The sequence below is a fragment of the Dama dama genome, chromosome 11 (genome assembly GCF_033118175.1).
Source record: "Dama dama isolate Ldn47 chromosome 11, ASM3311817v1, whole genome shotgun sequence".
Classification (NCBI taxonomy): Eukaryota; Metazoa; Chordata; class Mammalia; order Artiodactyla; family Cervidae; genus Dama; species Dama dama.
The window spans coordinates 1683272-1710069 of NC_083691.1; the positions used below are offsets into that span (position 1 = coordinate 1683272).

General features: G+C 62.6%; 1 protein-coding gene across 2 annotated transcripts in view; it reads right to left on the reverse strand.

The window, feature by feature from the left end:
* The window catches only part of COL5A1 (collagen type V alpha 1 chain), a 144818-nt gene that overhangs the window by 78100 nt on the left and 39920 nt on the right, over window positions 1-26798 (reverse strand). For both annotated transcript variants that reach the window (XM_061154202.1, XM_061154201.1), the window contains exons 3-9: window positions 23701-23914; window positions 22477-22639; window positions 7990-8121; window positions 6557-6694; window positions 5183-5461; window positions 4099-4266; window positions 3913-3969 (exon numbers count right to left, since the gene is read on the reverse strand). In XM_061154202.1, the coding sequence (XP_061010185.1) occupies window positions 3913-3969; window positions 4099-4266; window positions 5183-5461; window positions 6557-6694; window positions 7990-8121; window positions 22477-22639; window positions 23701-23914 (1151 nt within the window). The remainder of the gene's footprint in view (window positions 1-3912; window positions 3970-4098; window positions 4267-5182; window positions 5462-6556; window positions 6695-7989; window positions 8122-22476; window positions 22640-23700; window positions 23915-26798) is intronic.

Consider the following 26798-nt stretch of genomic DNA (forward strand, 5'->3'; position numbering starts at 1 on the left):
GACCACGGCCCAGGCCTCCAGGGCCGAACGCTCCGTCCGGGGACGGGTCTGGAGCGGCTGCCTCTGCTGTGAGGCTGTGGCGGGGGCCACGGTTACGGAGCTCTGAGCGTCTCCAGCCCGACAGCAGCCGGCAGGCTTCCCCCAAGGGCAGCTTCCAGAGGACAGAGGGGGGCCAGCCCCCGGCCGCAGCGCTGGCCTCCCATCCCTGGGGGCAGCACCCAGGCAGGCCTGGGCGACGGCAGCCCAGGGGGCCGTGGAGCCCAGGCCGAGGTCCCAGTGACGGCGAGACGGCTGCCCGGGGGACAAGAGGAGGAGGGCCCGCAGGCCGAGGCCCCTCGGGGCTGACCACTCAGACAGGCTGCGCTGGGGCCCCAGCCCCTCCCTCCTCCAGCAGGAACTGCCTCCCTCACCTGCAGCAGCCCCTCCCCCGTGGGAAACACAGCCCGGCCCCCCGGACGCTCGAACCCTTCCTCCCCCTCCTCCAGCCCCTCCCCCGGCCGAGCCCAGGGCCATGTGGCCTCCGGCCCCCGGCCTCACTGTCTTTCCCTGCACATAGGAACAAGGCCTCCTGACTCCATCAGCCCCGCAGCGGAGACGACAGGGGGCCTCGCGTCTCTGCAGCCAGAGCTCCGGGCCGGGGTCTCCCGCCCTCGGGCCTCGGCTCTGGGCCCCTTCCCGGCCTGGGCCTCCTCTCTGCCCCTGACCGCTCAGCACCACGGTCAGGCGGGCCCCAACGTCCTCGGTGCCCCACGCCCACGGCAGGGGTCTGAGGCAACGCACAGCCTCCCGGGGAGGGGCGGACCTCCAGCCCCGGCAGGGGACTCATGTGCTGAGAACACGGTGGGGTGGGGTCTGCGGTCCCAGGACAGGGGCTTCTGTCCAGCCTTGTTGAGAAGGCTTCGGCTGCATGAAGGGCCTGTGGACGCCGTGGACCCCTCCTCCCCGTGATGTCCGGTGGCAGCCGAGACAGGGACGAGAAGGCTGCACACGCTGGCCCGGGGGAGACCTGCAGCCTGCTGCCCGGAAGAAAGCCAGCTCCGGTGCTTGTGGGGCCAACCAGTGCCGCCCCCCCAATCCTGGGCTTTCCTTCGAAAGTGAACCTGGAGCTGCTTCCTAGGGGTGACTGGGCGTGCCCCAGACACGCACCTGGTTGGCACACAGCGGTCGGACACCAGGCCCCTGCAGACCAAGCCCCTCATCCTCCCCACCGGGCTCCCCGGACGCCGGGAGGACGCACCCTGTGTTTGCATCGAGGTGCGCTCAGAGGTGTGTGCACACAACTCCCTCTGGCCCGCCTCATCTCTCCCGGCTTTCCTGGCTCCTCTGACAACGGCCGCTGAGCAGGCTCAGAGCTAAACCGGGATTGAGGGAGACAGCCCCGCTGCACTGAGGACACACCATCTCTGTTCTCAGGGAGCTCCCCGGCGGGCGGGCCCTCAGGGGAGGGTCGCGGGCCTGGGGAGGGCTGGGGGCCGCGGGATGGGTGGGCCCGAAGGGGGGGCACCTGCACTTTCCCAGGAGTGGGGAAGGGACCCGCGGCCACCACCCCACCGAGGAGCGCTCCCGAGACACAAAGAGGAGGTCTGCCCGCAGAGCCCCTGGTCCACACCCGCCAGGGCGGGGGGCGGGTCTCAGCCTTAGCCGAGCTCCACACAGCTCTACAGGGAGGTCTGTCCATCTGCTAAGCAGCAGGGCCCAGAAAACCTTCCTTAAACCACAGGAGGCGGGACGTGCCTGCGACGGGCCTTCCCAGGTAACTCAGGCCCCCGGACGGGGAGACACCGGGTCCTCCTGGAGCACCAGGTCTCATTGATCTGAGTCCCCCTCCATCCCGGGGAGTCCTGTCCTTTCAAGGAGCCACTGGTGATGCTGACCCGTGACAGCGGGTACCGGATCCGAGTAGGAAACAGCTCTGGGGGGAACCGTCCCTGAGATGGATGGATGGAGAGAGGAGCTGGTTCCAAGAGCTCCGTGGACAGTGAGTCACATGCCCCGGAGGGAGGTCACTGGGGCAGGTGGGGGACAGCAAGCGGCCCCTCGACCTCCACGGGCCGGGATGAGTCAAGGCCATGTCCGCTGCCTCCCAGGGCTCAGCCCTCTGTTTATAGGGAGCTAAGACTTGAGGACAGCCAGCGATGCTCCAGGTTGAGATGTTCCAACTGTTTACACGATGCCCCAGGGGGACTGGCCCCACCCCACAAGTACTCTGATCAGGCTGGGGGCTGGGGCTGGAGAGAATGACACGGCCAGAGCACATCCAGATGGCCCCCTGGACGAGGCTGGACCGGACTTCCTGAAGACACGCTGTCTATGTCAGATCCCCTCTCTGTTCTCAGCCCGTGTCTCCACCTGCCCTCTGCAGTGCAGCCTGGCAGCTGGACGCCCCACGCCCCCCTCACCAGCATCCAGCCAGACCTGGACGCTATGGCCCTCGAACAGAGTCGGCCCATTCCGGGGGACGGGCAAACAGGACACTCGTCCGGACCGAGATGCCGGCCAGGCCATCCCAGAGTCGGACGTCCTGGGTCAGGGTGCTTCATGTTGCTGAGCAAGGGGCTACCTGGCCTCGGGCGCCTACCCTGGCACCCTGTCCCTTCCCCTGCACCCCATCCCTCACCCCAGACAAGCCCTGTCTCCCTTGACCCTTGGGGAGCACCGGAAAGGGGGTGTCCTGAGCCTGAGAACAGCATGTGTGTGCCCAGTGGCGGCAGCCCCGCGGGACCTGGGTCAGGCCAGGGGGCGAGGGGAGCAGAGAGCATGACCGTCACCCAGTCCCTCGTCCTGACGCCCCAGCCACGGGCTTCTGGTGCCTCTAAGGGGTCGAGGCTCCAAAAGAACCTTCCCAATTCCACGGGAACTAGATGGGAGGACTGCCTCAGTTCTCATGCCAGGCGCCCCGGGATCAGGGGGGTCCTGGAGTCTCCACTGGAGTCACGCCCTGGGATCAGGCACCAGGAACCGGGTGCTGGCGGCGGAGGCCAGAGCCCCAGGCCCCAGGCTGGTGACCCTCGGGAGACAGGACGCGGGCCTCCTCCCTCCGCTTTTGGAGGATGTGGCAGGACTGGACTTTGGCAGCCAGCCCCTGCCCCCTGCTCCCACGTCCAGAGCGGCCTCCCGGCCCCCGAGGCCACGCCCCCCACGTGCGGCTGCAGGGCACCCCTCCTCCTCCCGCTGATCGCTGGCACCTTGCCCGCCCCTGGTCAGGGCAGAGGCCTCAGGCCACAGGGTGGGCCCAGGTGATCCCAGCCAGGCGTGGCTCCCTGAGGGCAGAGAACGTGGGACCCCGCGAACACCCACAATCCCACGAGGGGCACACGGAACTTCTCCCCAAGGTTAAGGCGTTATCAACGGTCATTTTGTTCAACTTGCCTCCAGCCCCGTTTGCTAGGTACAGGGCAGTTTTACTCAATGGGAGCTTGGGCGTGGAGCTGTTTTATTAAATCCCCTGGAGGCGGCTGAAAACCAAGCTTGCCTGTTTCATCAGCTGGAGGCAGAACCAGGTCCTCCCCACCCACGACCGACCGGCAGCTCACGGCCCCACTCTGCCGTCCCTGGGAGCTCCCTCCCTCCCAGAGCCGAGTCCCTTTCTGAACTGGACTGGATGCGCGGTGACGTGCCTGGATCTTGGGCGCGCGGCACCAAGGGCCCTGACCCATCTGAGTTTCAGCAGACAGTCCCATAGTCAAGGTCCAGAACCTTCTCCTGCCCAGGGATTTTTCAAAGCAGCACGCGGCATCCGTGAGGTCACGTGGCTCCTCACAGTGGCCTGGGGCACAGAGGTGCAGGGGTCCCCCCAGTCCCCTGGGAGCAGAGTACGGTCCCCATCCTACCTAACCTGCCACAAGCCCCCAAAATGCGACCCCTGACCCCTGACCCTGCTAGTTCCAGAGAGAGAATAAGAAAGCGTCTTACTGGTTCGATGATGGCGGGTTCTCCTTTTTGACCTTTCTCGCCCCGAGGCCCTCCGATCTGGGGTTCATGAGATGCAGAGAGAGAAGGGGGGAGGAGGAAGAAGGCACAGGTTACACCAGATCCGCACGGCTGATGAGGCAGGGGTCCCACCCGAGGCCCAGGGAGGTGCCCCCCGCGGCCGCTCACCCCCTCGTAGATGGTGTCCTGGTTGGCGGGCATGCCTGGCCCGATCTCCGAGGGGGAGATGGTGGGGTCGTAGTATGGGTCGTAGTAGCTCTCGTCCAGGTTCTTGATGGTTTCTTCCGTGAACTCTCCCTCCAGATCATCCATCCCCTCCTCCGGAGGCGGGGCCGGCTAGGGGGAGGGCAGCGGTGGTCAGCCGAAGGACGCCAGGTAGCAGGCAGATCCAGGCCCCTGGCCTCGGGGCCCGAAGGACCGTGGCCTCCCCGTCACAGAACACGGGGAGCCTGGGGGCTCACTTGCTGGGAGGCACTGTCTCCCTCTCATAAAGGGGAAACTCATCCCAAACCCCTACGATGCCGTGCGAACCAGAGCCGCCCAGGGACAGCTGTGCCCCACCAGACTGCCCTGTGCACTTGGGGAACCCTGGCCATCAGGGGCTCCGCCTCAGGCCCGGGCCTCGGGGTAAGACGTCCATGATCCCATGCCTACTGGCAGGGGGCCTGAGCCCACCACAGCCCCGTGTGTGAGCCCTCTGGCCATCCAGAACTCAGCATCACACAGTGGCTATTTCCAAGCATCCGCTATGTGCCCTGACTGTGCCAAACCCCTCTTCAACCTGGAAACTAGGCAACGACCCTAAGGGGCGGGCCTCACGGGCGCCAGGTTGTCAGTGAGATCGCTGGTTTCTTTCGAGACGGGGACATCACCGTCCTAGGTCAGTCACTGGCAGAGATTTCAAGTCGGATCGCGTCTCGTCTGCTCGTCCGACCCCCAGCTCATGGGCCTGTCCCCCTCCCAGCCCACAGACAGGAGCACGGCTGCACACACGTGTGACCTCATCCATCTCCACCCGAACCCTGCGAGATTTGGAGGCCGGGCTCCGTTCTACACTGAGATCCACCCAGTTGGTGATTCTAAACTCGAGGGGCCCCGGGGAGCATCTAACACGCCCAGCTGCCAAGGGCCAGGTGTGGTGGGGAGGGGGCCAGGGCCGCCGCCCCCGGACTGCAGGTGAGGGGCAGAGAAGGGGGAGCCCAGGCGTCCAGCCCCGGCCCCGGGCCGAGCCCGCTCGCAGGGAAGCAATTACGTTGGAGCCGTTGGAGGTGAGGACCGTGCTGGTGGGCACCTCGGCCCGGGCGCCCTGGTCGGGGCTCTGGTCGGGGTTCTGGTCGGGGTTCTCGTCAGGGTTCTCGTCTGGGTTCTCGATGCCTTCGCCGTAGCCGAAGTCCTCGTAAGGGGGTGGCGTGTAGTAGTCCTCGCTGGGCACGTAGTCATACTCCCCGATGCCGGGGTCCTCCTCCTCCTTCCCGGGGCCCACGGTGGTGTCGGGCGCCGAAGGGGCTTCTGTCGGGGGCTGGGTCAGCTCCTGAGAGCCAGGCACAGACACGCAGGGTTAGGGGTAGGCCAGCGTGGCGGGACCAGGTCCGGGGTTTCCTCCGAGGCTGGAGAGGGAGGCAGACCCATCGGCCAGCTGGACCCTGTGGACTGGGGCGCAGGGGCCCCTCGGCCCAGGGGAGGCAGCGCAGCCCCAGGCCGGGCTGTGCACAACGAAACCCAGGATTGCACACCTGGACAGGGAGAGCTGTCTCACAGTTTCTTAAAACAAGAGAACGGGGAATTCCCTGGCAGTCCAGTGGTTAAGCCTCCACGCTCTTACTGCTGAGGGCCTGGGTTCAACCCCTGGTAGGGGAACTAAGGTCCCGCAGGCCACGGGGCAGCCAAAAACAAGAGGAAGAGACGCTCCCAGATTCTGAGAGCCACACAGGCCAGTGTCCCGGGCTCTCCGTGGGGAGGGGACCATGCTCCATCCTATCCACGTCCCCCCGCGTCCCACTCACTGTGGGAAGCCCTCTGCCCCACACTCCCCCTGCGGACAAAGTGCACTTGGTCCCCTGGTCCCTCATTTTCCTGCCGAGCTCCTGCCCACACCACGCCCGGTCTCCACATGTCACCAAACAGCCCCCCCGTTCTCACCGAGGCCTCCTTATCCCCCTCTCCTGACCCAGGGGCCAAACGTCAGCCAGCCCTCCACCCCGCACCATGGCCCCCAGGGACCAGCACCCCACCCTGCCCCATGGCCCGCAGGGGTCACACCCCCACCCTGCCCCACGGCCCCCAGGGACCACCCTGCTACCCTGCCCCACGAACCCCAGGGGCCACCTCCCCCACCCTGCCCCACGGGCCCCAGGGACACCCCGACACCCAGCATCACAGCCCCCAGTGACAGCCCCTCACCCCGCACCATGGGTCCCAAGGACACCCCCCACACACACATCACGGCCCCCAGGGACACCCCCACACACACATCACGGCCCCCAGGGACACCCCACACCCCGCCCCACAGCCCCCAGGGACACCCCCACACCCCACCCCACGGCCCCCAGGGACACCCCACACCCCGCCCCACGGCCCCCAGGGGTCACACCCCCACACCCCGTCCCACGGCCCGCAGGGACCGGACCTCGGCCACCTCCGTGGTCTCTCGGGCCGCCTCCACGGGCGTCTTGGTAGGGACGGGGTCCTTGCCCGTGTCGTCTGTGTCCTCGTAGTAGGGGTACTCGTAGTAATAGGTGTCCCCTTCGTTGTCTCCGTCGGGGTACTGAGGGCACACGGGGCCGCGTGAGGAGGGCGGGAGCCCCCACCCCGCCGGGACACCAGCCCGCGTCTCCCTCCCGGCGGGCTCAGCCGGTAAGAGTGGGCCCCAAAGGCTGTGCCCAGCTCCAAGCCCCAACCCTGCGGGCCTGATAGACAGCCCCGCGCCCAGCTCCGGGGCGCAGAGTCAGCCCCGGGGAGCAGAGTCAGCCCCGGGGGGCGTCCTGGGGAGGGAACAGGGCCCCGTGCCCTCGGAAAGGTCTGATGTTCTGACCTTGAGCGCCCGAGGGCCGGCACTGCCAGCCGGACCACGGGCTCTGCTGGCCATGCTGCTGCCGCCCGGGGGCCCCTGACCTCCACGGAAGGCCCAGACCACAGGGGAGGGACTTCCCGGAGGACGACACAGCAGGCACCGCCCTCTGTGTGGGGGGGAACCTGGGGGTGGCCGGGAGGCCTTGGCTGCAGGGACCCAGATGGGAGCACTATCCACCCGGTTCTCAGGGTGGGGGGAGATCCCCTGAGGAGGAAACGGAAACCCACTCCAGTGTTCTCGCCTGGGAAAACCTCAGGGTCAGAGAAACCTGGCGGGCTCTCGTCCAGAGGGCGGGAAAGTCAGACACAGCTTAGTGACTGAATCCAAGACCCCGGGGCTTCATGGAGCGCCCCTTTGTCTCCTGCCTGCTCGTGAGAGAAGGGGCGCTCAGTGGAGAAGCAACCGGCAGGCCCGAATTTTACTTAAAGGAAACAGGAGTCAAACCCAAGCAGGGAGGGCAGAGGATTTGAAAAGGGTGCACAGAACTGAAAATCAAGTCAGCTGGGGCGCTGCTGGACTGTGGGGGTGGGTGGACGGGCGGGCTGACCCCGGTCGGCAGATGGCGGCATCAGACCCGTTCCGGGAGCGCTCGGGACGAGGCTGGCCCTCGGGGTCCCTGCTGCTCTGGGGGTCAGAGCACCCATCTCTGTGCTGGGACAGCGCGGAGCCTCTCCTGTCCCGCAAGCTCCAGACGGCCCCCAAGGGCACCTGCAGCATCTCCGCTCGCTCAGCGCCCGCCCCAGTGTTGAGGCAGGCTCCGGCTCTCCTGACCCAGAAACTCGTGTGGAAGGCTCTTGACCAACGTCCTCCATGACTCAGTCGCTTCAGAGCACGGGGAGCTTCGTAAAGCGAGTCAGGGATCCACTTTGTCCCCAGGACCGATTGTCGTCTCACCCATTGGGTTTATTTGAAACGGGGGTCCCATGGCCTCTGTGTCCCCCACCCCCGCCCCTCCCAGAAGGTCGGCCGCAGCCCCCACCGGGACTCACGTATTCATCGGGGTTGGGGTCCTGAGACTGGGGTTTGTCGGGGACGGCGGTGTCACAGTCGGGGCTGTAGTGCTCGCAGTAATCATAGGCCGCCCGGTGGTCCGAGACGAGCAGCAGCTGCTGGATGTCTCCCTGGGAGAGGAGGAAAGCTCTGAGCAGGGGGCACAGAGGGAGCCCGCTGGGCACCCAGAGGACCGCCCGACACCTGAGAGCTGGTCCTCAGGGCCAGACCTGAGGGGAGCTGCCTCACCCAAGCCACCCATCCATCCACCCATCCACCCACCCATCCAACCACCCATCAACCCACCCATTCACCTGTCCATCCACTCATCTATCCATCCATCCACCCACCCATCCACCTGTCCATTCACTCATCTATCCATCCACCCACCCACCCATCCAACCACCCATCAACCCACCCATTCACCTGTCCATCCACTCATTTATCCATCCATCCACCCACCCATCCACCTCTCCATCCACTCATCTATCCATCCACCCACCCACCCATCCACCCATCCACCTGTCCATCCACTCATCTATCCATCCATCCACCCACCATCCAACCACCCATCAACCCACCCATTCACCTGTCCATCCACTCATTTATCCATCCATCCACCCACCCATCCACCTGTCCATCCACTCATCTATCCATCCATCCACCCACCCATCCACCTGTCCATCCACCCACCCACCCACCCACCCACCCAACCATCCACCCATCCAACCACCCATCCACCCACCCATCCACCTGTCCATCCACTCATCTATCCATCCATCCACCCACCCATCCACCTGTCCATCCACCCACCCACCCACCCACCCACCCAACCATCCACCCATCCAACCACCCATCCACCCACCCATCCACCTGTCCATCCACTCATCTATCCATCCATCCACCCACCCATCCAACCACCCATCAACCCACCCATCCACCCACCCACCCGCCCACTGACCCATTCATCCACTCATCACACACCTCATCAGGTGCCAGTTGTGGCCCCGCCCCCCCAATGTCCAGCTCTGCCTCTGGCGATGCGCATGGATGGCCCCTCCCCGTGAACACCACTGACCACAGCCCAGCTGCAGCATCCCCGGGCTCGGCCCACACCTGCTCTGCGTTCCCGCCACCGGGGAGAGCAGGCGCGCAGGGCGAGCTGCCTGCTGCTGTCCCAGCCCCGGGGCCCATAAGAGCGAGGGGTCAAAGAGGGGAGAGAGCAGGCGAGGGGCCCCACCCGCCCACAGCTCAGCACGACCCGCCCAGCACCAGGGCCAGAGCCTGCCCTCTGCAAACCCACTCTTCCCTCGTCTCCCTCTGCCGGCAGAGCCGCCAACCCTGCCCGCCCCCCTCTCCCCACCCCTCCTGCCCCCCTCTTCTCTGTTCTGATGTCAGGGACTCCCGGCCCTCACTTTAAATTCTCCATCCAATGAGAACCATATGACAGAGCAGAGAGTCAAAGCCACACGTTTTTATTAAACAATATGACTTCTACTTCAACTCTCATCCAATTCAAATAAAATATTTTCCCTGCGACTGGCAGCTTGACATCTGAATGCATGTGCGCTAAGTCGCTGCAGTTGTGTCTGACTCTTTGTGACCCTACGGACTGTAGCCCACCCCTGGCTCCCCTGTCTAGGCAAGAATTCTGGAGTGGGTGGCCACGCCCTCCTCCAGGGCGTCTTCCCCACCCAGGGAAGGAACCCATGTCTCTCTCGTCTCCCGCTTTGGAAGGTGTGTCCTTTACCACTAGCATCACCTGGGAATATATGCTCTGCAAATGAAGCTACCGGAAAAAAGAGGCTCAGGGCCTTTGGGGGCGCAGCCGTGACTGTGGGCAGAGGGTGCGCCCATTGATGGAGCAACCGGTACACTCGTCACAGTTCCTGTCTCCCTGGAAAGCCCCGGTCCCGGAGCTGCAGACATGGCCTGAGCATCTCTGTGTCCCAAGGCACCTGGCCCGGGACCCAGGCTCGCAGATCCCGCACCAGGGGGTGAGCAAGGCCAGGGGCTCAGCCGTCCACACCCACACACAGGCCCAGCCCGACAGAGACGTCTCCGCTCACCCCAGGCCCTGGGACGCTCCTGCTGACCCGGCTCGCGGCCAGGCCTGTCCCCACCCTGCCCACTCCCTCCCCAGGTGGCGGCAGTGACCACATGACCAGTCAAGGCCCCCTCAGCATGAAGCCGCCTTCCTTTCCGGCACCCACCCTCCCCTGCAAATGCCCGTATGTGTTGAAAAATCATTTTCTTTGCCAAATCTTTGGATGGGTTTTCACGCTTGTTTTGTGGGCATGTCCCTCAGAGGGTGGGGGTCTACCATCCGCCCCTTGGGGTCTTCATGGCAGCTCTGGTGGGAGATGCCAGGGGCCCCCAGCCGCAGCCCCTCAGGGCCTTGAGTGTCAGCAGGACAGCCCCCCTCCACTGGCCTCCAGTGCTCCCTTGCCCCTCTTGGCCTCTCCACGGAGGGGCCCGGGGTCTTCAGCAGGTTTTAACATCGGGCTGCCCCTGAAGATGTTAGTTGAGAAAGAGTTTATAGGGTTTTCTGAGAAAGTCAAGTCCCCAGTGCAGTAAACCTGTCTCATTTCCCAGATGGAATCTGAGGCCCGGGTCCCCCGGGCCTCCACAGTGGATGAGCCCAAGAACCCCAAATCCGGGGAACGCTGGCCCCGTGACAGGGTCCACCCTGTGCCCGGCCACGGCTGGGCGCCCCCCACACACACATCTCTCCTGAACCTCACCACAGCCCCAATTACCGACGGGGAAACGGCGGCTGGGGGGTCGAACCAGGAAGGTCGCGCCGCGTAGCTCCTCGCCCAGTGACTCTGGCGCTGTCTGGCCCTGGAGCAGGGTCTTGGCCCCCTCATCCATGATGCCGCAAGCACTCACCAGGGGTCCCCGCTGGGCCACCTCTGCCCCGCTGAAGTCCCCGCGGTGACGGGGGTGGGGTTCTGACCCTTACTGACACTCACTACCCCCTCCTGCACGCCCGTCCCCCCGCAGCCATCCCGCAGAGCCCGGAGCAGGTGTGCGCACCCCGCACCACGAGCTAATGAGCGAATCCCGCCCACCCGCTCCCTCTCCAGCCCGTGAGCCTCCAGCAGCAGCATTTCCCTCTGGGACCCCCAGGGGCATGGGCCCCGCTGCACCCCCTGACGGGGCCCCCTGGTTCCCACAGACCTCAGGACCCATGAGGCCAGTGCGGCCCAGCCCAGAGCAGGCAGCTGACCTCCGGGGGGCGTGGGGCTGTGACTGCGTCTCCTCCGTCAGCAACAGCCCAGCCCAAGCTGCAGCATAGACCCCCCACCCAGTCCCGATCCCCCGCCCAGGCCCAGTGGGGATGGAATTCCCCACAGTGCCCACCGGGAGCTGCTGCCCCTCCCGGCTCCAGCCCGGCACCCCGGCGTCCCCCCAAGGGAGCTGGCTCTCCTTCTCCCAGCCCGACGTCACAGGTGCACCCACCGAGGCTCGGACGGGTCACTCCAACAAGGGCACGAGCCACTCAGAGCAGCCTGGTCTCCTTGGAGCCAAGTGGCGAGTCCCACACCTGTGCCAACCTAGGTCTCCAGCGCCTGTAAACAACACTGCTGCCCCTTCCAGGCGGCCCTCCACGGGGCAGGTGCCCACCCCGCCCACCTCACGGAGACGGGTGACACCAGTGGCCACACCTCCAATGCCAGGCCACACCCTTTAACCTCCCCGTCTAGCTCTAAGTGCCGCGCCCTGCGCTGGGCATGTCACCTGCCCAGAGAGGCAGGGGGGCCGCGGCCGTCACTGCCTCCCTTGCGCTGACGGAGGCCAGGGCTTTCTCCTTTCACGCACTGTGTTTCTGCCCCACCAGGTCAGTGGAGCTCCGCAGAGGCCCTAGGAGCTTCTGCAGCGACCTGGCAGTCATCGTGGCCATTCCACGCCCCGCACAGCCCCAATGCCCAGGGTGGCTGTCGGCCGTCCGTCTCCTGGCCGAGGGCAGGCCGGACGGCCCACGAGGCCCGGGTCACCGGCACACACAGGACGCGTGCGTCCTTGGCTGAGCCGGGAGTTTTTGCTGAGGGGATCAGTTCTGCCTTTTCCCATAATGAGATTTTATCCAAGCTGCGCCCTGCTGTGAGCTGAGGAAATTGCAAAGTTTCCATTGGAGAGCTCTACAACCCTGAGGGCGCTGGAGTCGAGCAGCGTCTTGGCCCAGATGGGGGAGGCCCCGCTCCTCACGTCCTCGCTGGCTCCCAGCTCCCTCCCTCCCTCCCTGCCACCTCATCCTGCAATCCCCTCCCTTTCAAGAAAAGCCACGGCCCCCAGGGCCCGCCAGGCACCCAGAGCCTCCTTGGCCAAACGAGACAGGCCCCGGGGCTCCAGCCGCGCACTTGGCTTCTCCTGTGGCTCTTGCAGCTGATTTTAGCCAGAGCGCTTCACATGTGTGCAGGGAGACGCGGTCACTCAAGAGGACAGATGGACACCTCTTTCTGAGGCCGCAGGAGGGCTGAGCTGCCCACAGAGCGATAGCAGGAGAGAAGCACTGGCCAGCAGTTCCGGCCACAAGTCTGGCCCGAGCGAGGGCAGCCCCGCCCGAGTCCACTTCCGAGCAAGAGAGGTGCGGCAGGCATGCGTGTGCATGGGGCGGCAGGCACACGGGGCCCCTGCCCACCCCGCGGAGCGCCCCTCCTCAGGGGAGCCTGCTTTGTCTGACACGCAGGACTAGCCCAGGGGACACAGGGCAGGCAGGGGCTTCGGCGAGTCACCTACTTGATGTCCTGGGAGACTTCCCACAAAAAAGGCCTCCCGAGAGCCGTCCTCCTGCTCAGGCTCTCCTCGCCCCAACAACAAGTCACACTTTACATCCTGCTGGGACAGTTTTCATCCCGGGTCACACAATGGAAAAGGAAGGGCCCCAAGCCAGACGGGCTCTCAACAATTCTTTCCATGGTCTTCGCAGCATCCTTGGAGTGAGAGAACTGGACAGCATTCAGGTGAGCAGTGGTGAAGAAATATTTCCCTGCGGTTGGAAACCACTTCCTGCTGCCCCCAGGCCCGGGCTGGTCCAGCCCGTGACCTCCCCACCGCATGGCCACCCCGGCTGCAGGCCAGGTCTCACCTGTGCCCCCACCCTTGGAGTCTCCACAAAGGGGCTGGAGGCAGGGGCGGCAGGGAATGGTCAAGACCCAGCGTCCTCAAACCCTGAAACTGGCTGCAGTGACTAAAGGGTCAGCTCTGTGAACTCAGAGCGGGGACACTTCATCCCCAGACCAAGGGCAGGACAGCAGAACTGGGGCAGGGGCCAGGCTGGCTCACGTGCCCATCTGACTCTGCAAAGGCGGGGGCTCATGTCCTCTCCCCGCCAGCTACATCAGGTGAGCAGCCCAGCCTGGCTGGCACATGAGGAAAGTGGGCCCGTCCTTCCCGTCTCTGGACCCTCAGGGCAGCAAGCCTGTGGGCACTGGGCTGACCACATGGTAGGGACACACGTGCCATGACAAGCTCCACAGAGGAAGAAGCACGCACCTGGGCACCCAGCACAGAGGGGCGAGGCAGTGACCACAGGCGCCTGGGCACAGGACTCCCCTCCTCACCAGCTGTGTGGCCTTAAGCATGTCGCTGACTCTCCGCAGGCCGCCACAGGTGCGTTTGCAAAGCGGGTAATAAGATCCACCTCACATTAGTGTCCTGGGGACCAAGTGTGATGGAACATGCAGGATGCTGAGCAGGACTGGCACCTGATGAGGCCTAGACAAAGTGTGACGGTCATCACCACCATCACCACCACCATCACCATCACCACCACCATCACCATCATCACCACCATGACCACCATCATCACCATCACCATGACCACCACCATCACCATCACCACCATCACCATCACCACCATCACCACCACCACCACCATCACCACCACCACCACCATCACCATCATCATCACCACCATCACCACCACCATCACCATCACCACCATCACCACCACCATCACCACCACCATCACCACCACCATCACCATCATCACCACCACCATCATCATCACCATCACCACCATCACCACCACCATCATCACCGTCACCACGATCATCACCATAATCACCACCATCATCACCACCATCACCACCACCATCACCATCACCACCATCACCACCACCATCATCATCACCATCACCACCATCACCACCACCATCACCACCACCATCACCACTATCATCACCATCACCACCATCATCACCATAATCACCACCATCATCACCACCATCACCACCACCATCACCATCACCATCATCACCATCACCACCACCATCACCATCATCACCATCACCACCACCATCACCACCACCATCATCACCATAATCACCACCATCATCACCACCATCACCACTATCATCATCATCACCATCATCACCATAATCACCACCATCATCACCATAATCACCACCATCATCATCACCATCACCACTATCATCATCACCACCATCATCACCATAATCACCACCAACACCACTATCATCATCACCACCATCATCACCATAATCACCACCATCATCACCACCATCACCACCATCATCACCATCACCACCATCATCACCATCATCACCACCACCATCACCACCATCACCATCATCACCACCATCATCACCATAATCACCACCATCATCACTATCATCATCACCACCATCACCACTATCATCATCACCACCATCATCACCATCACCACCATCATCACCATAATCACCACCATCACCACTATCATCATCACCACCATCATCACCATCACCACCATCATCACCATAATCACCACCATCATCACCACCATCACCACTATCATCATCACCACCATCATCACCATCATCACCACCACCATCACCACCATCACCACCATCATCGCCACCATCACCACCATCACCACCATCATCACCACCATCACCACCATCATCACCACCATCACCACCATCACCACCACCACCATCATCACCACCACCATCACCACCATCATTACCATCACCACCATCATCACCATAATCACCACCATCACCATCACCACCATCACCATCACCACCATCATCACCACCATCACCATCATCACCACCACCATCATCGCCACCATCACCACCATCATCACCACCATTATCATCACCACTATCATTACTATCGTCATCACCTCAGTTACCACAAGCACCCCCATCCCCATCATTAACATTACTACCATCACCACCACTACCCTTGTTATCATACCACCTTCACCAACACCACCAGTCCCGGATCTCTGGCAAAGGCTCACCACCCTCTCCCTCTGAAGGCAGTCAGCTCTGATTATTCACTCTTTCACCCTTTCAACTAGGATTTTTAGTTGTATGTAAAGCCTATGTATGATAAGCGTATGGACACAAAGATGAGTAAATTGTGTCCTGAATCTCAACTCTCAAGCTCTCATTGATTCCTCAGGAGGTGTCCAGGTGACTAAGTGACCAACTCTGCCTGGGGAAGTCAAGGAAGGCATCTTGGAGGTGGTGGCCTCAGGCCTGGGCCCTGGTGGAGGAGGTGGATGGTAAAGATTCATGGTGAAAGTCCTATTCGTGGTTCTCACTCTACCAGCACCTCACCTCTGCCTGGATGAGACGCTCCACCCCAGGCGCCAGCTCCGGCTCAGATTCCAGGTCTTAGTTCAGCCCTTCCGCCATCCCGCCCTCCGTTTCCAAGGCATCAGGGTGATGCCACGTCACACCATGGTCAGTAGTGGGCGGACTGACTCCTGCATCCTCTCCACCTGAACACCCCACGCCTACACTGCGCCGTCCCACACCTGCCAGCTGGCTGTTTCGGACCCAAATGCAGAAATTCACCTTTACTCTCACTGAATCCCAGAAGACGGTACCAGCCTGAAAGACCTCTCTGCATCTTATTCTGTGAACCAGGAGAGTAACCTGGCATCGTCTGTGACAGGCGGGTCTTTCCTGCAGACCCTCAGCCACCAGAGGGACTCCCACGCAGAACACACACTCCTCGTGGGGGCCAGCCAGGGGAGTGGCAGAGAGGGGTGACTTTAGAGGCCAGGGCTGCCCCACACACTCCGCACCAGCACCCCCGGCCTGAGCAGACTCTGCTGCAATCCAGCCTCACTTCGAGCACTGAGGCCCTGCGGTACGATGCCAGCCAAGGTTCCAGGCTCCCCCCAGACCCTGCCACCTCAACTGTAAACGCTCACTGCTGGACATGGGAGGGAAGGGCGCGACGATGTGGCTGACTCACGGGGACAATGTGCACGTCCCAGTTCCTGAGAAGTGGCCTCAAACACAGCCTCCAGGGAGCACTAACTGCACGCCGAGAGGCTGGGCTCTGCAGGAGGCGCAGGTGCTCAGGGAAATGGGCTTGTGGAATTATCCATATGGACTGATTTGCAGAATTCTGGGGCTCCAGAGGGTTGAGAGTCACCACAGTGCCCTGGAGTCCTGGCCTGCAGGTCACTGGGTGCCATCCTCCCAGGGGATCCACAAGTCAGAGTCCACTCTAAGCTGCCTGATGCTACCAGGCAGGCCTCCAGCCTGGCGTCGGCCCAGCTGGGCTGGGACGTGGCCTGCTGCTCACTGTCTCTCCGGAACAAACCGACAGGCTTCCGCCAGGCTCAGGAGAGGCCTGCTCCCACAGTGCCCGGGCAGAGGAGGGCATGCCTGAAACACCGCGGGGTCTCCCTAGACCCCTTCTTGCCAGCCTGGGTGGAGATGCCCCCCGCCACTGCTAGGTTCAACACAGATCCTGAGTGCCCGGCGTGACCCGGGCCAGCACCCCCACCCCCCAGGTGTGCCCCCTGCGCACCCGAGGGGCAATTCCAGACAAAAGCCCCTTGGCTGGGACGGCCGCACGTGACCGCGCTCCGGCCGGCCTGGGCTCAGCTGTCACACCGCCCCAGCCCGCGGGCTGCCGGCCACCTGCCCCAGGCAGGAGTCGTGGCCCCGCCTCACCCACGGCCCAGCCCCTCCTGAATCTGAGAACCAAAGACAGAAACGCATCTCCAACTCTCTGCGCACGACCCTCACTGGCCAGTCAGCTGCCCACTCAAGCTGGGAGCTGTGCGCAGGGCTGCCCCCGACCCCATCCATTCAGGAAGAGACTACCCCTGCACCCTGGGCTCTGTGGACAACTTGGCAACCCAAGAAAGACCTCAATTTGAAACCAAGCAAATATCCACGCCCGCAGACTCGCGTTTAATAACCGGCACGTGCTCTGCAGGCATTGAAGGGACAGCAGCCCCTCCCCACGTGGGCCTGAGCTGCGGGCTGGATAGGGACCCCAGACCAGGGAACCTGGGGACGGGGCCTCCTGGGGAAACGGCGTCTTTACAGGTATAGTTAAGTGATGGGTCTGGAGAAGAGATCGGGCTGGACTAAGATGACCCCGACTCCAGTGACTTGAGTCCCTGCAAGAGGCAGAGGAGAGGAGAGGGCGGTGGGGTCACCAGTCACAGCCTCGGCCTCGGCCACCAGCCGACTGCTCCCTCTGCTCCCGGGCCCCGACGCCAGACGCCCTTCATGTCGAGGAGCGCGAGCCGCCCTCCCGAGAGAGGGATCCCAGGCCGCCTCCGAGAATCGCCAGGGAAGTGCCTCTCAGGCTGTGGCCCCGTTCCCACCCCGGGAGAGCTGAATTCCAAGAAAGACCGTGTCAGTGGAAAAGACAGGCTCCTGGAAAAAGGGCCTCAGGGATTAGGTAAGCCACCGGGGCCGTCCAGGAGGCTGGAGGACAGCAGACAGACAGCAGGACCCTTCCTAGGGCGCGAAGCCCTCCCTCCCTGCTGGCACCCACGGGGTTTGCAGAGAAAACCTCCAGTTTATAGTCTGTTAGATCTTGTTGCCCTTGAAATTTTCAACAGCTTAAAAGAGGATTTGGCTCCTGGCCCAGAACTCACTGGCTCCCTGTCCCCCAGGGAAGGTCTCCTTCTCCACATCCCCCTCCCTTTCGAGGCTCACCCGACAGAAGGGTCCTTCCCTCCTTCCAAGGAGCCCAGGGCACACCCTCCCCCGAGAGGGTCCTTCCCCGACAGGCCCTGAGGTGCCCCCCATCCCACCCTCCAGAACACCCCCATCCCACCCTGCAGACTCCTCCGTCTGGAGCATCGGCCAGATCCAGGCACACAGGGGAGCCCAGCGGGCGGCAGGGTCCACCAGGTGAGCCCTGCACGTCAGAGTCCAGGCCCGGGGACAGTGCTGGGCAGGCAGAGGGCCCCAGTCACGCAGCGGGGGCCAGCTCTGGCAGCCACCGACCCCGCCATCGGCTTGTGTGGGCTCTGCCTGTCAGGCGCCAGGGCTTCCCAGACCGCTCTAGCCTGGGGACTCCAACGCGCTCGGGGCTTGCGCAGGACGACGGGCACCCACCAGCACGGCTGGGACCACCAGCACGGCGACCTGGCTTGCGATGGTCCCAGTGCCCGCGGTCGGACAGTAGAGAGATGCCGGGCGGCTGGGACTGTCACGCCCGCCCCCCATCACGCCCTCGGGACAGGCCGTGGGCCCCGGGCAACCACAGGTGCGGGTGCCGACACCACTGCATGGCAGTTCCCCTGGGTGACCTTCCGTAAGTTACTCAACCTCTCTGGCGCCGGGTGACCCAGCGCGGGGAGGGCAGAGCGCACAGGCGGTGAGCTGGCACGGGGCCCTGCAGGTAGCCCTGCCCGGCCTCCCACCCAGGTTTGCCCCCGAAGACGAGCAGCCGCTTCCCACCGCCTGCCAGACGCACTCGCTCCCCTGGCAGGCTCACCTGTTTCCGAAAACACAAAGCTTGTTCCTAAGCCCGGGGTGAACACAAGACGTCTTCCTGCACGGGGGTGCCTGCAGGACCGCTCTTGGTGGGGGATTGAAGAAGGATCCCCAACCTCCCCCAACAGCAGGCCCCCAGAGGGTGGGACAAAGCCTGGGGAGCCCCTGCGGCTCTCCTATCCCAGGGTGCAGACCCTTCCCGGGAGAAGGGACGGGACGCGGAGCACCCGGGAATCCCACTGCGGGTGCCAGCAGGCAGCTCCCTGGGCAGCCCGCGGGCATGAGCTCCACCTGGGAACAGGTGGGCAAAGGCAGGGGCTTGGCCGGGTCAGCGAGGTGGGAAAGCAGCGACCGGGGAGCTAGCCTGAGCCGCCAGGGCACCCGGAGGGACGGGCCACGGGGACCTTGCCCAGGACACACCCCGCCTGGGGAAGCACCACCCAGCGCCAGCCTCCCCACAGGTCTCTGGGCCCAGGACGGGGAGTGCGTGAGCCCAGGCGGTCCAGCCCTGCACGGCGCGGGGCCCTTGTCTCCAAGGCGTGCAGCCAGCACCGAAGTCTCAAGGTGGGACGCAGAACAGCGTGTGACCCCGTGCCCCCGCGGAGGGGGGACCTCGGTCACGGCCACCACCACGGCTGACGGGTTAGACCCCGGCAGCAGCTGACGATGGGCCACCGCTCTGCCAGGGCGCCAGCGGGGATGGTTCACTACAGTCCCACGGTGCGGGCGCCTCGCGCACGTCGCAGGGCACCCCGGGACCCAAGCATTGGCCCTGCCGTGCCCATTCTGCAGATGAGGACCGCGGGCCGGAGGTGGGCTCCAGGCCACCGGTTGGAGAGGAAGCGCCTGAGGCCGCTGTGCACCTCACTCCCCCTGGGCGGTTTGGAAGGATGGGTGGCGCTGTGCCCCCGACCGCAGGGCGGCCCCATCAAAGCCAAGCTCACACCAGGACCAGGGAGGAAAGGGGGCCCCAGGGAGCGGGGCCGGCTGCTGCCTGCCCAGCTGCACGCCCAGGCCAGCGGAGGCACCAGGGAGGCCCCCGGCAGGGTGCGGTCTGGCTGAGAGCGGGCACCGCGCTGCAGGAAGCGCTTGTCTGCCTTGGTCCTTGGTCTCCACCCCCTGCTCTCTCTCTGGATAAAGAGGCCTCCGTGGGGCCACACGCACCCCAGGAAAGCCCGGCACCCCCAAAAGATGCTCCAGAGTTCAGCAAGTCCCCGTTTGGAAACAGTGCAAATCGCAAAGCCCAGCCTGTGCCAGCGGCCACTTGGCCGTCCACCAAAGTACCAGATCCTTCCGGCTCCCCCCCGCGGCTTGCAGAGCTTCAGGACAAACCGGCTTTTAATGAGGGGAAGTCACCTTCCCCGGGGAAGAGCGTGGCTGCTGGGAAATGGTTTTCAACAGTGCTGGCTCCTCCTTCTAAGGAGACGCCTCTAGGAACCAAAATGGTTAAAGTGGCAAATGCTGCTATTTGGAATCTGCTGAAAAGTCAAGAGTTAAATCACTTTTATTTCCAAACATAAAAATAAAGATTCTGTCTCACTTGCCACAAGACAAAGGGTAGCTGCGAACCTGAGGACCACCCCCCCCCCAACTTTATCTGTGAAGGAAGAAAAGCAAAAACGGTGCTCGGGGCCCCTGAGGGCACCCCACCTCCGGCTCCCTGGTCTTCAGCAGGAAGGATGGGCCACATTTTCCAACACAGACAGGTCCAACAGCCGGGAAAGGCTAAGGCTATGGAACAGCTTCCCTCACAGCATGAGGAGTTTGCGGTCAACAGAAGTCTCTGGTGCTTGGCAACCCCTCAGCCTCAGATTGAAAGCCACAACCATGAAGAAGGGCTCCTGGAATTCCAAACCTATTTCTGAGCTGCAATCAAAAGCCTGCCCGCTTATTGAGCAAGACCTCCCCTGATGGTCGGAAGGCTAAGCAGAGGAGAAAAACCTGAGCTATCCGATTTGAGATCTGCTTCCCTGGTGGCTCAGATGGTAAAGCGTCTTGCTTACAATGCGGGAGACCTGGGTTCAATCCCTGGGTGGGGAAGATACTCTGGAGAAGGAAATGGCAACCCACTCCAGTACTCTTGCCTGGAAAATCCCATGGACGGAGAAGCCTGGTATGCTGCAGTCCATGGGGTTGCAAACAGTCTGACAGGACTGAGCGACTTCACTTTCTTTTGAAAATCATAAACTGTTTTCCCTCTCCAACGATAAACCTGGGCAAAGCGGCAGAAGCGGCGGTGGTCCTCAGCCACCCCTCCCCGCACAAGCTGCTGGGGCAGCGAGGAGACCCCGTGGCTCATAAACAGAGCGGCTGGGACTCGAGCCCGCCCTGACCTTCCCAGGGCTCCCTACAGCCCTGGAGTCTCGACAGGCTTGTGCTCATGGGAAAACAATTCTTCTGGCTTGGAAAATCAAGGAAGAAGAATTTGGCGCAGGATCCTTTTAAGATAGATGAAGCTTTCCCCTGAATCTTTGCAATAAAAGACCCACTAGCAGTGCACAAAAGGGACCAGAAATCAGACAGATCCAGATCGGGCCCTGCACAGGCAAGCCACGGCACAGCACGTGAGTTCAAATCCCAGTCTGCTCACGGGCCGTCCTCTGCATTCAGACGTCCAGCGAGAGGAGCGAGGGCAGTGGCAGCCACCCAGACTCTCAGGCGCTGGGCAGGCCCCCAAGTCAAGCGCTTCACAGGGGAGCCCCGGAGAGCCCCCCGCAAAGGCAAGGCTGCCAGCACACACGTGTTACACATGAGTCCTGAAGCTCCCCAGTGGCATTTGCTCCAGATACTCACACCAGCAGGAAGTCTACACCAGCGAAAACTCAATCCCAGTCTGTGCGGTCCCCAAGCCTTGGACACCAGTTCCCCCGGGGAGCCCTGAAGCCGCTCAGGCCTGGGTGAGGACAGCCCAGCCGTCCTGCAGTTCATCCCGGGTCTCCGGGCAAGTGTGGTCGGAGCAGAGTCACGCTCAGAGGGTGTGTCCTCATTATGCCCCACATCTGGCAGCACCAGCTGGGCCCAGGAGCCCAGCCCACCCTGCGGTCCACAGGCTGCGGGCGCCCTGGGCAGCTGCCCTGCAGAAAAGCGGCCAAGTTCAGAAGGATGAGCAGACCTACTTTCACACACTGGTCCTCCCCACCCCCCGCTTCCACGGAGGCGGCTCTTCTGATTTTCCTTGCTAACCCACATCCGACCAACGGTGCTCCATCCACCTTCCCACCTGCTCCGACGCCAGGCCGCGATCAGGGCTGATGTGTGTCAAGCGCTTGCTGGGAGCAGGCAGTGGTGCTTTACCGCATTCAACCCTACCATAAGTTTTGCCACGGTCTATGAAGAAGCTGCATTCACGATCCCACTTTACAGATGGAGACCCTGAGGCTCAAGCGTCATAGCAAGCTGCCCAAGGTTGGAAGTCCCGCCCCTCGCGCCTGCACCGAGACCAGTCCCCATGTACCTCTCACAGTTACGCACGCGGCCCCAGTAGGAGCCTGCAGAGAGACGAGACCAGAGCTGCCTCCTCACCACGCGCTCAAAGCCCAAGGGCTCATCCGACCGCCTGCCCGTCTCCCCAGGCAGACATCAGTCCTGCCCTTAATAGAAGCGGGACGGTCAGCACACATCTCCCACGCAGTGGAGCACGAGATACAGGCCACAGGCCGTCGGCTCGGCTGGCCCCAGGTCCCAGGGGCAGGACAGGCCCGCCGACGGGGACCACACACCGGCGTGTCCCGGGGGCGTGGGATGGCCCGGCCCCCCACTGACCTCAAACACTTCCTCGTCCAGAATCCGGGTGCCGAACACGATGATGCCGTTGACGTCTATCACAGGGTTGTCGCTGCGGTCCAGGAACTTGGTCGTCTTCTTTTTACAGTCCAGGATCAAGGTGACATTCTTCTTGTGGACGCTGAGAGCAATTCTGTGCCACCTGCCAAGAAACAGACAGCCCGAGCAGGTGACGGGGGGCGGGCGTCACCACGACGAATGTCTCTGCCCAAAGTCCCTGGAGATGCGGGAGGAACCCCGTTCTCTGCAGAGTCACTCGGAGCCAAGCCGCTGCGGTCAGACAGGCGTGGGCACCAGTTCACACCGCACGCCACGCGAGAACCCCCTGCACTCAAGTCAGGTCTGTCGTCTCTGGGACGAGGTCAGCTGTCCGGCCCAGAGCGCAGCCCTGAAACCTGCTTCTGGTCAAGGGCAGGGAGGCGCTGTAGCACTTCCCTATGTGGCATCCCAACCTCCAGATGCAAATGCAGGCTGTGGGGGAACTGAGTCTGCCAGGGGATGGGGGCGCCGATAGGCCTAATTGAGACTCTCGGTGAGAAACGCAGAACTCACGTCCTGAGTTCCTGAAGGATCGCAGCACGTGGCCTCAGACGTGTAGGCCACGAAATGAGTGATCTCAAACTATCAGGGTTTAGGGAGGTTACCCAACAGAGAGTTCTGGAAAACCCTGACTTCTCCTTTTTCAATCACTCACTCTCACATCCGTATCTGTATCCCTGTGTGCGCGATAAGTCTCTTCAGTCGTGTCCAACTCTTTGCAACCCTACGGACTGTAACCTGCCAGACCCCTCTGTCCACAGGATTCTCCAGGCAAGAGCCCTGGAGTGGGGTGCTGTGCCCTCCTTGCGTCTGCATCCTTAGGGAGGCCTCGAATCCTTTCTGGAAGAGGTTGGATATCCCTACACAGTCTCCCTGCAGGCACTCACAGACTAGCATTTGATATCATTTAGTGCACTTTACATGTGTAAAGTGGGCCAGGGAGGCCCAGGGAGAGAAAAGGTCTCCAGAGCCACAAAGGATGAGCCCAGACGGAGACCAGTCCCCCGGACTCCAAGCCCAGTGCTCTCTCTGACCTGTGGGCATGCTGACACCATCCTGCTCTAAATCACATCCTGTTGCTAGGTCCCTAGTTCCCGGGGGCTTTACGTGACCCGCCCGACCCTCTGGCAGGGGAGGGAGGGGTTGCCAAGCGGTGCCACTTACTTGCCATCCGATAGGTTGATGCCTCTGAAGAGGGGGTAGTCCTCTGGCCCCGGTTTCCCCGTGTGGTCCTCGTAGAGGAAGACTGGAGAGCGGCCCATCTCCAGGCCGATCTGCTGGATGCCCTGCTCGTTGTAGATGGAGACCAGGAAGGCCTGGCTGCCTTTCTTGGCTTTCACAGTGGTTAGGATGGAGAAGTCCTCGGGAAACGCAGATGCTGGAACACAGGACAGAGGTTAGGAGGCAGCTGGGAAGCCCCCAACCCTGCCTAGCCACAGCTCTCTGCAAACAAACCAGCTCAGGGACCCGGAAGCCTTTGCTGTGGATGGTGGTGCAGAGACATTTGCGTCACATCTGCCCCTGGATCAAACTGCTCCTGAAACCCTTCCTTCACACCACATGGCCAAACCGACCCCTTTTGAGGCTCAGTCCAAAAGGAAACCTGACTGCTCCTTCCAACTGTGAGCCTTCAGCGCTACCTTTTCACTTCCCAAACCTCAATACATCTGTGTCTAAGTCCTTAGAACTTCCTACAACGTGAGCTTCCTCTGGGCAGGCGCTGTTTCAGATGCACCTTTGACCCTCTGCAGTGCCCAACGCTGCACCCAGCAAAGTGCGTCTCAGTCCACACCCTTTGGAGGGCGGGAGGAGAGAGAAGAGGGGAAGGAAGGCAGGGGGCTGGGGATCACCACTCGAATGGCAGACATTTCCTGGTTGATAGTGAATCAGAGAAAAGGTAAAATAAATCAGAAGACGAAACCCCAGGCCTGGTATGTTGATGGGAGGAGAGCTCCTCACAGCACAGGCCAGCCAGACCCCCGCTGGCCCCAGAGTCTTGCACACACGCAAGCCCTTCACGCCCTGCGTCGCGGATGGGACAGGAAACCTTGGCCCCCTCTCCCATCTGTCCTGGTGGTGGGGTCAGCGGTGCTCTCTCTGCGCAGTCTGCAGCTCCCCTGAGAGCAACGGCCAGGGCTGGGCCAATCGATGCACAGTCAGTGAGGCTCAGCACACATCAGCATGCGTCTCAGAACCAGGGGACGGAGCGGGCCCCGAGGAGCATCAGCGGGGACTCCGGCCCGGGAAGGACAAGGCCCTGAGGCTGACAGCGCCTCCCACCCGGCATGCTGCAGAGGGCTGGAGCCCGGCCCCGGTTCCGGGTAAGGACGGAGCCCCTCATCGACCCTCCCTTCCTGTAGAATTATCACGAGGCCAATCTAGAACTGTCACGAGGTCAACCAGGTGGCCCGGGTGCCTGAGCTGGGATCAATGAGGAGGGTCTCCCTGGTGGCTCAGACGGAAAGAATCTGCCTGCAACTCAGGAGACCCAGGTTCAATCCCTGGGTCGGGAAGATCCCCTGGAGAAGGGCATAACAACCCACTCCAGTATCCTTGCCTGGAGAATCCTGTGGACAGAGGAGCCTGGCAGGCTACAGTCCACGGTGTTGCAAACAGTCAGAAAGGACTGAGCGACTGACACATTCCCGTCCAGTGAGGAAGCTGTCCGTGGGCGCCCTCTGCTGATGGAACCGCCGCACAGCCGGGCAGCAGGGCTCTGCTTCGGGGCCCCTGTGGGGGAGCCCGGCCAATGCCCTGCTGGCGGGAGGGAGCTGCCAAGGAGATCCCCGCCCCCGGGCCCCTGGAGGACTCAGGGTGGATGGGTCTCTCTAGGGGTAGGATAAGAGGGGTCATGGCAGCTTGGCCGGCACAGAAACCACACCCCAAAGGCCAACAGAACTCTGTGAGCTCTCAAGGCCATGATGGAGGGCAGGTGGAAGTGGCCATGCCGTGGGCCCCAAAGCTCAGGCTACGGTGCAGATGCAGGGAGGCGTGTGGCTCGCAGCCCAGGATCAGGCCCCATTGCTGAGAAGCTGCAAGTTGGGATCTATTTGCTGTGTTCATCGCCATGGCTCCACTGACCCCCGGGCGGGGAGAGAGGGGGTGGGCTTGGCTGGTGGTGTTAGGGAAAGGCTGCAAGAAGAGTCTGATCAAGGGGTAGGTAAGCAGGGAACGTCTGGGCACCACCACACCCAGCCAGGGTCCCAGGTCCGGGGGGAGGGGGGGTGGTCAGCATGGTCACCTGGGGGAAGGCTGGCTTCATTAAGGAGTGGACTCAGGCTGCCCTTCTGTGCACAAGAAGCCGTTTGAAAAGAGGTCTGTGGAGGCACTGCCGTCACCAGCATCCCCCCACACTGTCCTCCGAGTGTGAGACGTGCTGGGGGGCCAGAGACCCTGGCCTGCATGAACCGCCATGGGGGGCGGCTGCACGCAGGCCTCGGGGCGAGACCCCAGCCAGGACCTTGGCGGGCCCTCTGGTCACCGGGCATTGAGGGGCCTGGGGTAGCATCTGACCCCAAGCATCTCAGAGGTCCCTGCTCACATCCAGGACAGACAACAGTCACTCTCTGATTCCGTGACCCCCACTCTCATCTCAAAGGTCAGCCTGCCTCCTGTGCCCACCCCGTGGTGACCCCACCACTGACATCACCCTCCTGCCTCAGGTAGAGAGAAGACTGGAAGTGGGAGGACCCCCATCCCGATCAGGGCACGCAGCCCAGGACCACAGACGCCCCCACTCCCAGCTCACTAAGATGCTGTCTACCGATGCTGAAATTGCTTCCGTAACACGTTCTCAGCTCAGATAACCTGAAAGGATGAATTACATCTAACAGTCATCCCTCTCCTGGCAAAATAACAATGGATGTATCGTCACTTCAGAGACTTCCACTCTCATCTCCGTGTGAGCGGGACACTGGCATGCTTCGTGATCTCCACCATCAGAGAGAAGCTCGCCTTCTGCCCAGGGCTTCGTATTTTATCCTCAGAGAAAAGTCAACACTGAGCGGTAGGCTTGGGGAGAGGCCCCTGACTCCCTTAGATCATCTCCTGTTCACCCGGGCCAAAGCCCAAAGGCATTGGAACAGTTTGGGTAGACCAGGGGCACTCAATAAATGCACGTGCCATTAAACTGAACCCTACGAGGCCAACAGTGGCTGGGCCAACAGTTTCAGGTTCTGGTGGACACAGGCTGATTCTGGAGCCCCAGCCTGTCGCGGAGGGATGGCCTGACAGGATGGTGGCTGTGGGGGAGGGGGCGTCAT